The sequence below is a fragment of the Vigna unguiculata genome, chromosome 7, assembly GCF_037176805.1.
Source record: "Vigna unguiculata cultivar grain cowpea cultivar isolate G323 ecotype 2 chromosome 7, ASM3717680v1, whole genome shotgun sequence".
NCBI classification, from domain to species: Eukaryota; Viridiplantae; Streptophyta; class Magnoliopsida; order Fabales; family Fabaceae; genus Vigna; species Vigna unguiculata.
Window position 1 is genome coordinate 26,321,631 of NC_140798.1, and position 12,748 is coordinate 26,334,378.

General features: G+C 30.7%; 1 protein-coding gene across 1 annotated transcript; it reads right to left on the reverse strand.

The window, feature by feature from the left end:
• Positions 1-2,044: 2,044 nt before the first annotated feature.
• On the reverse strand, positions 2,045-3,421 carry LOC114190093 (auxin-induced protein 22D). The gene is made up of 4 exons (XM_028078860.2): positions 3,063-3,421; positions 2,773-2,978; positions 2,588-2,687; positions 2,045-2,499 (listed from the first exon to the last, which is right to left on the reverse strand). Exons 1-4 carry the CDS (start codon positions 3,269-3,271, stop codon positions 2,427-2,429), a joined length of 588 nt encoding a protein of 195 aa, XP_027934661.1. The 5' UTR covers positions 3,272-3,421; the 3' UTR covers positions 2,045-2,426.
• Positions 3,422-12,748: the final 9,327 nt, after the last annotated feature.

The window sequence follows — 12,748 nt, forward strand, 5'->3', positions numbered from 1 at the left end:
CGTCTTATATAGGTTATGAGACAAGTGGCCATTATCCAAAGTGTTTTTATAAAAAAAAAGGGTTGAGCATTTTGGGTGAGAGTTATTTAACTTCTTTAACATATGTTTCATTTATTTTAGCTCACTCTTTCTATTTGTGTTTGGCGATGATCGTGTGATTTGTCACACAAGAGCAGATGATGTTTCAGGTGATGCAGTTGACGTATAGAGCCGGAGTAGCATAGGGATTATTTTAAATAAGCATTTTATTTTGTATTTCTTTTAAGTATGATGTTCAAACTTTGGAACTTGTAATAGTTAAGTTTGAACTGTGGATTTTGGGCTTACGCGTGATTAATAAAGTTTTAAATTTTCCGCATTTTTGGGAACTTTTTCGTTGATATACTTTATTGGAAACTATAAATTGTTTAATTAAGTAATGTCCGCTTAGGATGTTACAGAAGGCGTGGTGGCGACAACGCAAGATATAGCCTTGGAGCGTGAAGTGATGCAGAATGGAGAAGGAGCGCACGACGTCAAACGCAAAGAGGCGATGTCTAAATCAAATAGAGACTCGTGATACAATGTAAGAGAGAAAAATGATTAAATGTGTTTTATTATGCATTAGATATATGTATTTATACGTAGCACTATGATATAAATCAGGTATGTAATTATACACAATATAACTACAAAAGATTTAATAACTTAATTACATAAATTAATTAACTTAATTTTAGAAAAATGATTCGGAATCTAATAAAAAAAATCAATTACATTACATGAGAATAATTTGGATTCTATTGTAACCAAACTATAACTTCTGGTTTGTTAAAAAAGATGTTTTACATTACTTTCTGGTAAATGTTAGAAGTGGGTTTTAAGCCTAACTCAACCCCACAAAATCGACTTGTAGGTGAGGTTTGCACCTCACTTATATATTATGAATTGATCTTATCTCTAGCCGATGTGGAACTTCCAACACACCCCCTCACGCCGAGGTATATTCATCTCGTGCGTGGGACAAGAAATTACTGGGTGGTTCGTTAGTGACCCGATATCGGGTGGGACAGAATGTCGAAGAAAGCTCGCTAGGATATGCTCTAACTTGGCTCTGATACCATGTTAGAAGTGAGTTTTAAATCCAGCTCAACCCCACAAAACATGTTTTGTAAGATGAGGTTTGTACCTCACTTATATATTATGAATTGACCTTATCTCTAGTCGATATGCGACTTCCAACTGTAGATACTTAACGATTTAAAAACTAAATATAATTTTTCATAATATTTAACCATTTATATCACGAAACATGGATAACTATAATTACTAAACCATCATACTATTAATGCCGTATTGTGCCCTCTCTCTCTTTATGATAAGTTGTGTGAGTAGTGAAGTAGAAGCTCTGAAATTGAGTGCACATGCATGATTCCCTGAAACTAAGTATATGAATCCAGGTATAAAGGGGTCAATGTAATTGTGCCCTACCGACATGTTCCCCATAATTATTTGAATAATTTGTGTGGATATCTTCATTCTCAAGAAGAATATATTCATCTCTCTCATGATGCCTCACCAACCTTTTTCACTGCCAAAATAATAATGACAATTATTATAATATTTTAAGCTTTTTTACGCATTAAAAGATAATCATTCAGATGTTTATTATACAACTCTAACTTTCATTATAAAAATTCTAAAAAAACTTAGTTTAAGCAATTTTACAAGACTTAAATACTGAAATGAATAAATAGATATATTTATACCTGCTTTGCTTATATTTTAAATGAATAAATATATATATATATATATATATATATGAAAAGTATTTTAATTTTAATGAAGGGTTATTGGAATGTACTTTTTCTCTTCGCACCTTCTTTGACTTTATAAGTATTAAATTCAGAATCATCACTCGTAGGAGACTATGTTCTTGTTATTTGATCTTACTATTGATGTGGGTAGTCAAAATTGGCGTCGAAAAAACGCATCAAGTAAAGTTTTCCCTAATCAACAACTAAAATCAAGAAGAAAGATAAATCAGATGAAACCAAATGCAAAATTAAGAAGAAAAATCCACCTTCTTGATCCTTTGTATGTATATATAGTAATCGTAAGTAAACAAACAGAAGGAAAAAATTATACATGTATTTATATGCTCTATACAATCAAATAGCATTTGCTTTGCTTTTATTCTCTTCTCATTTAATCACTGTTTTCCATTCTGGCTATGGCTAAGAGAATTTGGAACAGTGTAGTTTAATTAAGAAAGTCACAGTCTTTGAAATAAACAAATAATAAAGCAAATCTGTGTATGTGCATCTCTCCTTTTAATCAGCCAAATATGGCCCATTCACAGAGGCCATTGCATGTTGCATAATCAAAACAGAAGAAGTTCCATTGTTTTGGCCATGGATGTTCATGCTCCTGCTTTGGTTTTGGGGTCAAAAACAACCCAACCCTTTTGCTTCTGATCCCTTCATAATTCTGAGCCTCTTGCAAGATGACACGAACATGCTGCAATAATAGCAAAAGCACAATCTTATAAACAAATAGTTGATACTTGAAACAACAGATTCATGAGCAGAAGAACAAAAAAACTTACTGCCATGGAACATCTCCAACAAGCATCCAGTCACCATCTTTGTCTTCATAAGTTGGAGCATATTCAGATCCATTGTACCCTTCCCTTTCTGAATATTCTCCTGCATCACAACCAGTGTAATTTTATCTTTCAGAATATACATACATATAAGCTAAACAAATGTTAAGTAGTGTTAGGGTTCTTACCAAATATGCACTTGAACATATTTTCCAAGGCCTTGAGAAGTTCAGGGTAGCTTTTGTAAACCTTGAGATCTATCTTCCTCAAATAAGGTGCACCCGCCATGCTCACTTTCACGTACATCCCATTCCCTTCACTTTCTTCTTCTTTCTTCTGCTGTACGTTATTCTTCCTGTAAGATCGAATCGGTGGCCACCCCACTACTTGTGCCCTACATCCCAATATATTTCCATTATTCATTCATTCATTCATTCTTCTAAACATATTGAGACAAATATCAAACAAAAACACTTACTTTGCAGGTGGTACAACGTTGTCTTGTTGATCACTTGTGACATCAGAACCATTGCTTATGCACTCTTCCTCACTTGCTTCCGGCGAAGATCTCTTGTTGCTTCTAGGACTAGAACGTTTCTCAGGCTCATCGCTACCGGGCAACCCCAATCTCAGCTCTGTGGCCTTCAGATTAAGTTCTTTTTCATAGCTTCCCAATGAATTCTCCATTATTTCTTGATGTATTATTAGCTAGGTGCTTACAGAGAAAATTCAACACTGTTGAATCTGGGTTTCTTGAGAGAGAGAGAGAGAGGGAGAGAGAGAGAGAGAGAGAGAGAGAGAGAGAGAGAAAGAGAGAGAGATGAGAAATGAGATGCAAGTTGTGGTGCAAGGGTAGTGGGTAGGTCATTAATTTTATAGCAACAATGGTTGGGACAATATGTAGGTGACTTATTCTCATACGGTGCATGAATTTTTCACACAATGATGAAGAGAGAAGCGACCCTGGGCTGTGACACGCGCTTCTTACTGACCAATGGGAGTAGGGGAGAGTGGGGCCCGGAGCACACGGTTGAAGGAGCGCGTGAGGTGGGGTTGGAAAGGAGAGATATGATTGGCGGTGACATGAGGGACATGAAAGAACAGGTGTGTGAGGGTGAGAGGGGGACAAGGGGGGAACAGGGAGGGGCAGTGGTACTCTACAGCGGGGACCACGGTGGGGCTGGTTTGATCGGGACAATGGGATGTGAGGAGCGAATCCTGGAGCGTTGGATCACGAGGCATTGGTACATGTGATAATGATAGGGGTCCCACGTGGGTGTCCTTCATTGGACGGTCATAACCATGTGACTGCACATCCTATTATTATAGTAGTAGTAATAATTATTATTATGGGGGAGAAAACAAAACCCCGTTGGAATTTTGTCACGGGATTTTCAATTCAAATCCCGTGGGCTATGGGTGCATTGCATCTCATCACTTCACCCACCACCTCTTCAATTTATATACCTTCCTTCCTCGCTTCTTAGCTTCTAAGTAACAAACCTAATCATACGCTTTACCATTTCATGTTCTTCATTTTTCACCTTAGTTCCGACTTGTCAAACATGTGGGACGTGTTCTCATTTAGCTTTTCTTCTATGTGCTACTCGTTCTTCTTTAACTTTTTTATTCCATTAATGCTTAACAAAAGTTATTGCTATTTCAGAGTACCCTTAAGTACTATTCTATAATTTATTTATTTTTTGTCGATAAAATAAAAGTTATTGCTATTACAAAAATCATGACAACTTTCATAATATCATGAATAAGCTCCCTGATGCCAATGCTTTTGTCTTAATTGAGAAGGAAAAAAAGTTAATATGAATGCCTTAGATCAACACAAGGAAGGTTTTTAGATAGTCTAAATGAATGTTGCAAAGTTTACTTTTATTTGTACAATAATATTTTAAGTTGTACTTTGGAGGAATTACTTTTACAAAGTGAAATATCCTAGACCAAAATGTTAGTCGAGGAAGAATTAATATTACAACTCATGAGTCCTGGAGTAAAAACATCTTGATAGAATGTATTTAATTGATTGTGTCACGTTAAAATCTTCCTTAAAAATATTAGTTGAAGAGGGATTACTATTACAACTCAAGAGTCCTAGAGAAAGAATATATATTTTCATAGACAAAATAGTAGAAACACGTCTTGATAGAATGTATTTAATTGATTGTGTCACATTAAAATCTCCCTTAACAAAGAAGATAGTAAGAAAATGGTGAGTACTTTTACATTTCTAATTGTAGTAAAACTTGAGATGACTTGCATTCTGTGTTCGAGGAATAACTTCTTCACTTAAGTTTCTAGGTAACATGCTCCATTATGTATGTTCTTGATGATTGAAATGGTCTCATACAATTCAATTGAAAATTTTCTTTAATCTTCCCTTTATGTGCTTTGTTTTTTAATCATTATATTAAGTCATGTTCTTGGATATTTCTTAGTTTGTGTTTTGAGTTATATTTGAGCAACTCTTTGTTTACATACATTTTCTTGCCTAATCTTTTAGCTAAAATACAAAAGACAATTTTGTTGCATGCACTTGTCATTAAGGTTTAGGTCGAACATCTTCTATTGATAGTTTGACATCCAATTCGCATGTTCATAAGGAGTATGTTAGGTTGTCGATTGTGTAGTGCATTTGTATGTCCATAATACTTGAAGTAATTCTTTAAACAAATTTCATTTGAACTTGTTCGTTGATTTGATGATATTCAACTAAGCTCATCATATGCCAAATATTGAGGCTTTGAAGCTCTCAAGATTTTTCTCATTTAATTTCCATTATCTATTATAATCATGTGAGGGACTTCAAATCAACATATGATCTTCCAAACAAACTTATGAACCTATTGGTAGTGTGTTTAGATTGTAGTTAAAAAAAAGTAAGTTTCTTTGAATAAAACAAAAAATCACATTGAACAAAAAAGCATCATGATATTACTTTGAAATCATTCGACGTTTTGTACCGAATGAAATGTAAGAGAAAAATGTCAAATGTTTGGTGTGACTTTCAATAACGTTTGGGTTCTGAAACGTAAAAACAAGTACACATTGAGTTGTTATCATTGGAAGGGGTTCGATTTTGATCTACTTAATCAATTAATCTATCATAACCACCGGGAGGAACCAACACTATCCTTTTGCTAAAGAGAAGGACCCAATGTCCCATGTGAGTGAAGGACCAATGTGAGATGATATAATGTAGTTCTTTTGATGTCAAGTGTACGAGGGTCATGTTGTTGACAATTTAAGAATTTATTCACAAATTGCACACAATTTTTTTCTCAAAGTTGGTTATTCAACTCTAATTATTTGAGAGACCATGGCTCCACCACTAAAGTGTAGACTACAAATTTCTTTTTGCAACTCTTGTAAGACGCATTCAACTTGATGGGTAGTTATACATTTGAAAACTCTTGTATACTCTCTTGTCACACCTCTAACAATTCCTTTAACAATGGGATCCTATGATTACTATTTTTTTGTAGCATATGAAATTTTCTTCCCACCAAAAGGATGTCTAGTGTTTCTCTCCTTCTCACTCTTTGTGGCTCATGAAGTCATTCTAGCACAATTAAAGTTACCAACTATACACCAATTTTCAGTGTTAGAATTGTTCATTTTGATAATTAACTCCTCTCACATTATCTTTCACTTTTATGTTATGCATGAAGCATACACTAATTGATTATGACTATCTTCTTAACTACTTCTTGTTATGTTCTTTCAATCTCTATAAATCTCTTACATTGTTTATTCTAAGATAAATGTCCATTCTTTTCATATAAATATCTTTTTCCCAAAATCATATAAGTTGATTTCATACACTAATCAATTTATTTATTATCATATAAAATATAACACAATTCATATGTAATCAACTCTCTTAAATTGTTTAAATACATAAAAATTAAAGTCCATGATTTTTCACTAAATATCAAATTCTTCCATTTTAGCTTTCCCCAAATTCTCTCATATTAAAAAATAAATAAATTATATGTACTACATCATTAGTTTTCTTCTTCTCACTTTTTCACTTTGCAATCTCTTCTTAATCTCTGTTTTCTAATGCCACGAATTTTCTAAATTTATTCTATCATGACCCAAAATTCCTTGCCAAATTCTATAACTTTTGCTTTTGGTTTCACATCACTACTATGGTAAGAAATCCTATCACTAACACACTTTCTAAACCAATACTAAGCATGGGTGTTGAAAGTAATTTTAAATCGATTGATGTAGAATGTGAATGCCATATACAACTTTTTGATATTTTATGCAGAAGCAGAACCGTGTAAATTGGTTGCACTACAATTTTTTATATATTTTGATTCAGAATTAATGTTTTTTTTTATCAGGCAGAATTAATGGTGATTCCCTTTGTTCTTTTTAAAATTTCTCACAAGATATTTTAATTTTAGATAAATTGTTATAAGAATTTGATCTAGATATTTTTTTAGAACAAATCACAATTTTTTTTTTGAGTTTTTTCTTTTAGTAAACAAGTAATTTTATCTTCAAAAGTCAACGTTATAATATAAGGTGAACAAATTTTCTCTGACAATTTTAAAATATGATTTATAACACTTTTAAATGCCTAAAATTTAGATCAATGATATTTAAAAATAAATAAATTCCGTGAGAGTTTTAAAGTTCAAAATATAACAAAGCAAACCCAAACAATGAATTCACACATTATTATTTGAACAGGGCACCCTCCTAAAACGAAAAGATGAGATCATATTCGTGATGATTTTTAATTAAATAAAAATACACAAATTACACAATAAAAATGTGAATTAAATAGATGCATGGGACTGATTTTAAGTTCACATCATTAAATATTCAGAATTTTTTTATCATTTATGGTAATGTTATCCATTTTAAGTTCACATCATCTGATTTTAATATTCAGATGGTAATGTCTTTATTGCAGAAAAAACTAATTAAAACTTTAAAAATGTATAATAATATAAAAAATGGAGAAGAAAATGTTTCATTTGTAGAAGAGTATAAAGTGAGATATTATTTGTGATTGGGTGTTATGAAAAATGAAAAAAGAAGGAAACACACATACCCTGGAAAATGGAAATTGCAGAGTGTTTGGAAGGAAACAGACACAGTGACCTCCATTATTGCCGACAACCAATGTTAACATTACACCTCTCTTACAACCATCCATCACCTCTCACCACACACCATCCACCGCCACCCCTTCTCTTCAACCATTACTGTTCACTGTCTCTCCTTTCAGATCAAACAACAGGCATCATTTTCTCTGTCTTTTCCAACTCTGTCTAGATTTTTCTTAAAACAATAATTTAGGGATATAAAAAAGGTATATTAACATTTAATATGCACTTAGAGAAATAAAAAAATGATAACTTTATAAATTATTTCATAGGTTATATGATAATAAGAAGAGGAAGATAAAAAACAACAAAAAAGTATATTATATAGAAATGTAGATATATGTTATAAGAAAATGTTTCATTAATAATTAATTTTATTGAAGAAAGTTGTTAGTTATTATAATATATAATAACCAATTTAGATATCATTTTAAAAAATAAAAAATTATTGGTCATTAAAATCGTGATTATTATGAATAAATAATTATAATTGATTACTAATTAATTAGAGACTAATTAATAAATCAATTTTTTTGGTATCAAAAACCTTAAAAGATATTTACTGACCAATTTTTTTTTTGTAACAAAATTTTATAAACCAATTTATAGATTAATTATAATTTTTTATTCATAAAAGTAATTATTTTAGTAACTAATAATTTTTCATTTTGTAAATTTTTATCTAAATTGATCATTATAATAATTAATAATTTTTAGTCACTAAAATTAGTTGTTAAAAAATATTTAAGATGAATATATATATATATATATATATATATATATATATATATATATATATATATATATATATATATATATAATACAATATTCTTTTTATTATACCTCATTAAATAAATCTTAAAATAATAATATTTTAAGACAAATTTATCTTATTTAAATTAAAAATTAATGTAACAGGTTTACTTATGAATTGTTATGAATTAATGATTGTCCATTGATTTGATACATTTGATACATTTACTCATATGATTAATATTCATATGATTCATTACTCTTTATGTAAATATTTGTATTAACTAAGTTGATTTGTTTCCTTTATGAATTACATGTTGTATCTATAAATAAGACTCTTTCTATCAATAATAATACACAGATGAATTGCTCCCTATTCTCTCACTCTCTGTTCTCTATTGTCTCTTCTCTATTATCTATTATCTATTATTCTCTCTTTATTCGCTTTGTTTCATAACACGTTATCAGCACGATGCTCCAACCAACTGAGGACTAGTGAAAGATTTTTCTCTCTAACGATAGTGCTATTCGTGTCTCAATCCAGGCTCTTTTCTAATCCTTTCTCATTTTATAATTTTACCTTATATTCTTCCTCTTGTAATAAGAATTTTTTGACTTTATCAATTTTCATATCATCTTATTATTTTTATTTTTATTATGGCGTAGTGATTATTATTATTATTATTATTATTTTGATGATGATTATTATTATTAATATTATTATTTTATGAAGGAGTTCTAAACACGCGAAACATTGCAAAATTTGGATTTGTGACCCTTGATATTACAAGGAAGAATTCCTTATATTGAATTTTAAATGTTGAAATACATTTAGATGCAATGGATATTGAGATTCCATTAAATAAAGAAATAAAGCATCTAAGCAACTAATTTGCTCATGCAACAAAAATATTATGAAAAGAGATTTCACAAATATTATGAATTTATTTCATGTCTATGTATGACTGGTTGGCGGGACAAAACAATAAAGCTTTTGATGAAAAATCTTGAGATTCGCCTAATCTGCTCCATTCCCAGAAGTGAATGCAGCAATAAATAAAATGAATTTATTTCATTATTTTATGCCTTTGTATGGCTGAAGAAAGCAGTGAGCTTTTGATATAAAATCATGAAACCTGTCCAAATTGGTTTTACTCCATTCCCAGAAGTGAATGCAGCAACATTTGATCTATATTTTCATGATCGTGATCGTGACATTGATTATGGACCAATAATGTGAAATTTTCAAAGCCACATTTTATCACTAGAAGTGGCACAATAATGTGAAAAAGGGAAAAGAAAAATGTGAAAATATTGACAAAAAGATGAAAGTATATATTATCATTACGGTGGTAAAGGCCATTTGAGTTGTACTCATTGTACACCAAAGCATCTTACAAATAATGAGAAGAACATAGAAACACACTTTGCTTATGAAGATGGTGATTCTGATTATGGCCATATGAATGTTACTCATCTTGATATTATTATTTTCTTTGCTAAAGCAAATGGAAGCACTGATCACCTCATTGATTATGAGAGTGTTAAAAAAATCATATTGATATTTACGTTTATATGAAGAACGAATGTTGGCACTAGTACCAAAGGTTATGTGTCTTATTGATAGTGCAACAATTTATACAATTCTCAAGAGTAATAAATTTTTCTCTTGTTTGATAATACGAGACATAAATGTTAGTATTATTTATAGTACTACAAATAAATTTGAAGGTTATGGAAGAGCTATTATACTTCTACTAAGAAGTTGAATAGAAACTTATTAAGTTTCAAGAATATTTGTCTAAATGAATATTATATTGAGACAAACAATGAAAAAGATATGAAATATATTTATATCTCTATGATTGAGTTGAAAAAGAAAGTGTATTGGAGAAATTATCAACATCCTCTTATAATTTGTACTACAAGTTTATTAGTACAATTGAAATGCATGTCATGGTAAACCAAAAGTTTACAAATCAAAATGATTACCTTCTTTGACATGATCAGTTATTATGATGCGGAAATAAAAAAGGGTTGAAAAACTCATGTGGACACGTTTGAAGCGTGGTAGACCTATTGGTTCCAAAGATAAAAACTCTTTAATGAGAAAGGGAGCTAAAATGCAAGATGACCTAATCGAAAAGGTGGAAATCCCAAAAGATTCATTTGACATAATTAATGATTCGGTTCCAGAAGAACCTTAGGTACCTGAAATTGTTGAAAATGATGAGATCTTAATAAGTTATGTCATGAATCATATAATATGGAACCAAAATGAAGTTAACATTGACGAAAATTTTACTTATAACATAGCGATGAATGCTATGAATGACAATGAGGATCAATGAGCAATGATCATTGAAGATTGTCGACAAAGAAAAGATTGGCCAAAATGAAAATATGCAAAGAAGCATAATTATATTTGTTTGCTAAACGAAAGGTTTTTGAACATATAGTTCGCACACCTGAAGTTATGAAACCCGTTGGGTACATATGGATTTTTGCGCAAAAATCAAATTAAAAATGATGAAATTGTTAGATACAAAGCATAAATGGTTGCTTAAGGTTGTTCACAAAACCTTGTATTGATTAGTGAAAAAAATGTTCACTAGTATTGTATGCAACAACATTGCAATATTCGATTATCCTAGTTGCACAACAAGGTTTGCATTTACATCTAATGGATGATGTTACAACCTATTCGTACGGTTCTTTTGAGAATCATATTTCTATGAAAATCCTTGAAGGATTTTATTTGCCCAACAAGACAAATTCTAAAGAGGGTTATTCAATAAAATTGAACATGTTTTTTTATTGATTAAAGAAATCAAGACGTGTGTGGCATAACTGTCTTATTAAGTACTTATTAAAAGAAGGATATAAAAATGATCCTATTTGTTCTTGTATTTATATGAAAAGATCCAAATAATGAATTTGCCATAGTTATTGTTTATGTAGATGACATAAACATCGCTGGAATTCCTAATGAGCTCACAAAGGCAATTGATTACTCAAAGAAATAATTTTGAGATGAATGATCTTTGAAGGGCAAAGTCTTATTTGAAATTAGAAATTGAGTATTTAAATAAAGGTGTTTTTATACGTCAAGAAGCTTATATAATTAAGGTGCTTAAAATGTTCTAAATGGACAAGTCATGTCCATTATGCATTCCAATAGTTGTGAGGTCGTTAGATGTTGATAAAGACTCTTTTTAGACCTCAAGAAAATGATGAAGATCTTCTTGGTCTAGAAGCACCATATCTTAGTGTCATAGAAACACTAATGTATCTTGCTAATTATACTCGATCTAATATTGCATTTGCTGTAAATTTGTTAAGCAAGATATAGTTCTTCAACTACAAGAAGAAAATAGTTTGGAGTAAAACATATACTTCGTTACTTTAAGGGTACTACGAATATGAGCTTATTTCATCCAAATGATTCAGATTCAGACCAATGGGTTATGGATATGCATGTTATTTTACATATTCTTACAATGTCACAATGGTTGATCACAAACAAGATGTTTGTTCACATGTGGTACATAATGGTTTCATGAAGGTATATGAAACAAACCATAGTAGCAACATCGTCTAATCATACAAAATTACGAGGGAAGTTGTGAATATGTTTGGTTAAGATTTATAATTCAACATGTGCAAGAAACTTGTGACTATCCTCGAGAAAGATGGAATCAACAACCATATATGAAGACAATAGTGTATTGTTCAATTGAAAGGATGATATAGATATCCAAAAAATTCATTCATGTGAAAATATGGCAGGTCTATTTATGAAATTTTTGCCAAAAAAAACTTTTGAGCAAATGATTCACAAGTTCAGATTTCGTCACCTTAATGATGTAAGTTTACATGAGGGGGAGAAATAGAATATGTGATGAACAATATTGTATCAAAGAATACAGAATGCTTGTACTATTTTTCCTTCACTAGGTTTTTTTATCCCAAAGGGTTTTTCCTAGTAAGGTTTTAACGATGCACATTCTTTTATCAATGGACACTCAAAGGGGAGTGTTATGAATTAATGATTGTCCATTGATTTGATACATTTGATACATTTACTCATATGATTTTAATATTCATATGATTCATTACTCTTTATGTAAATATTTGTATTAACTAAGTTGATTTGTTTCCTTTATGGATTACACGTTGTATCTATAAATAAGACTCTTCCTATCAATAATAATACACAGATGAATTGCTCCCTAATCTCTCATTCTTTGTTCTCTATTGTCTCTTCTCT

Coding starts and splice junctions, on each gene's coding strand:
- LOC114190093 (XM_028078860.2), bottom strand. CDS start 3,271: ATGGAGAATTCATTGGGAAGCTATGAAAAAGAACTTAATCTGAAGGCC. Junction 2,979..3,062: donor AACGTTGTACCACCTGCAAA/GTAAGTGTTTTT, acceptor ATTGGGATGTAG/GGCACAAGTAGTGGGGTGGC. Junction 2,688..2,772: donor TATGTTCAAGTGCATATTTG/GTAAGAACCCTA, acceptor GTTGTGATGCAG/GAGAATATTCAGAAAGGGAA.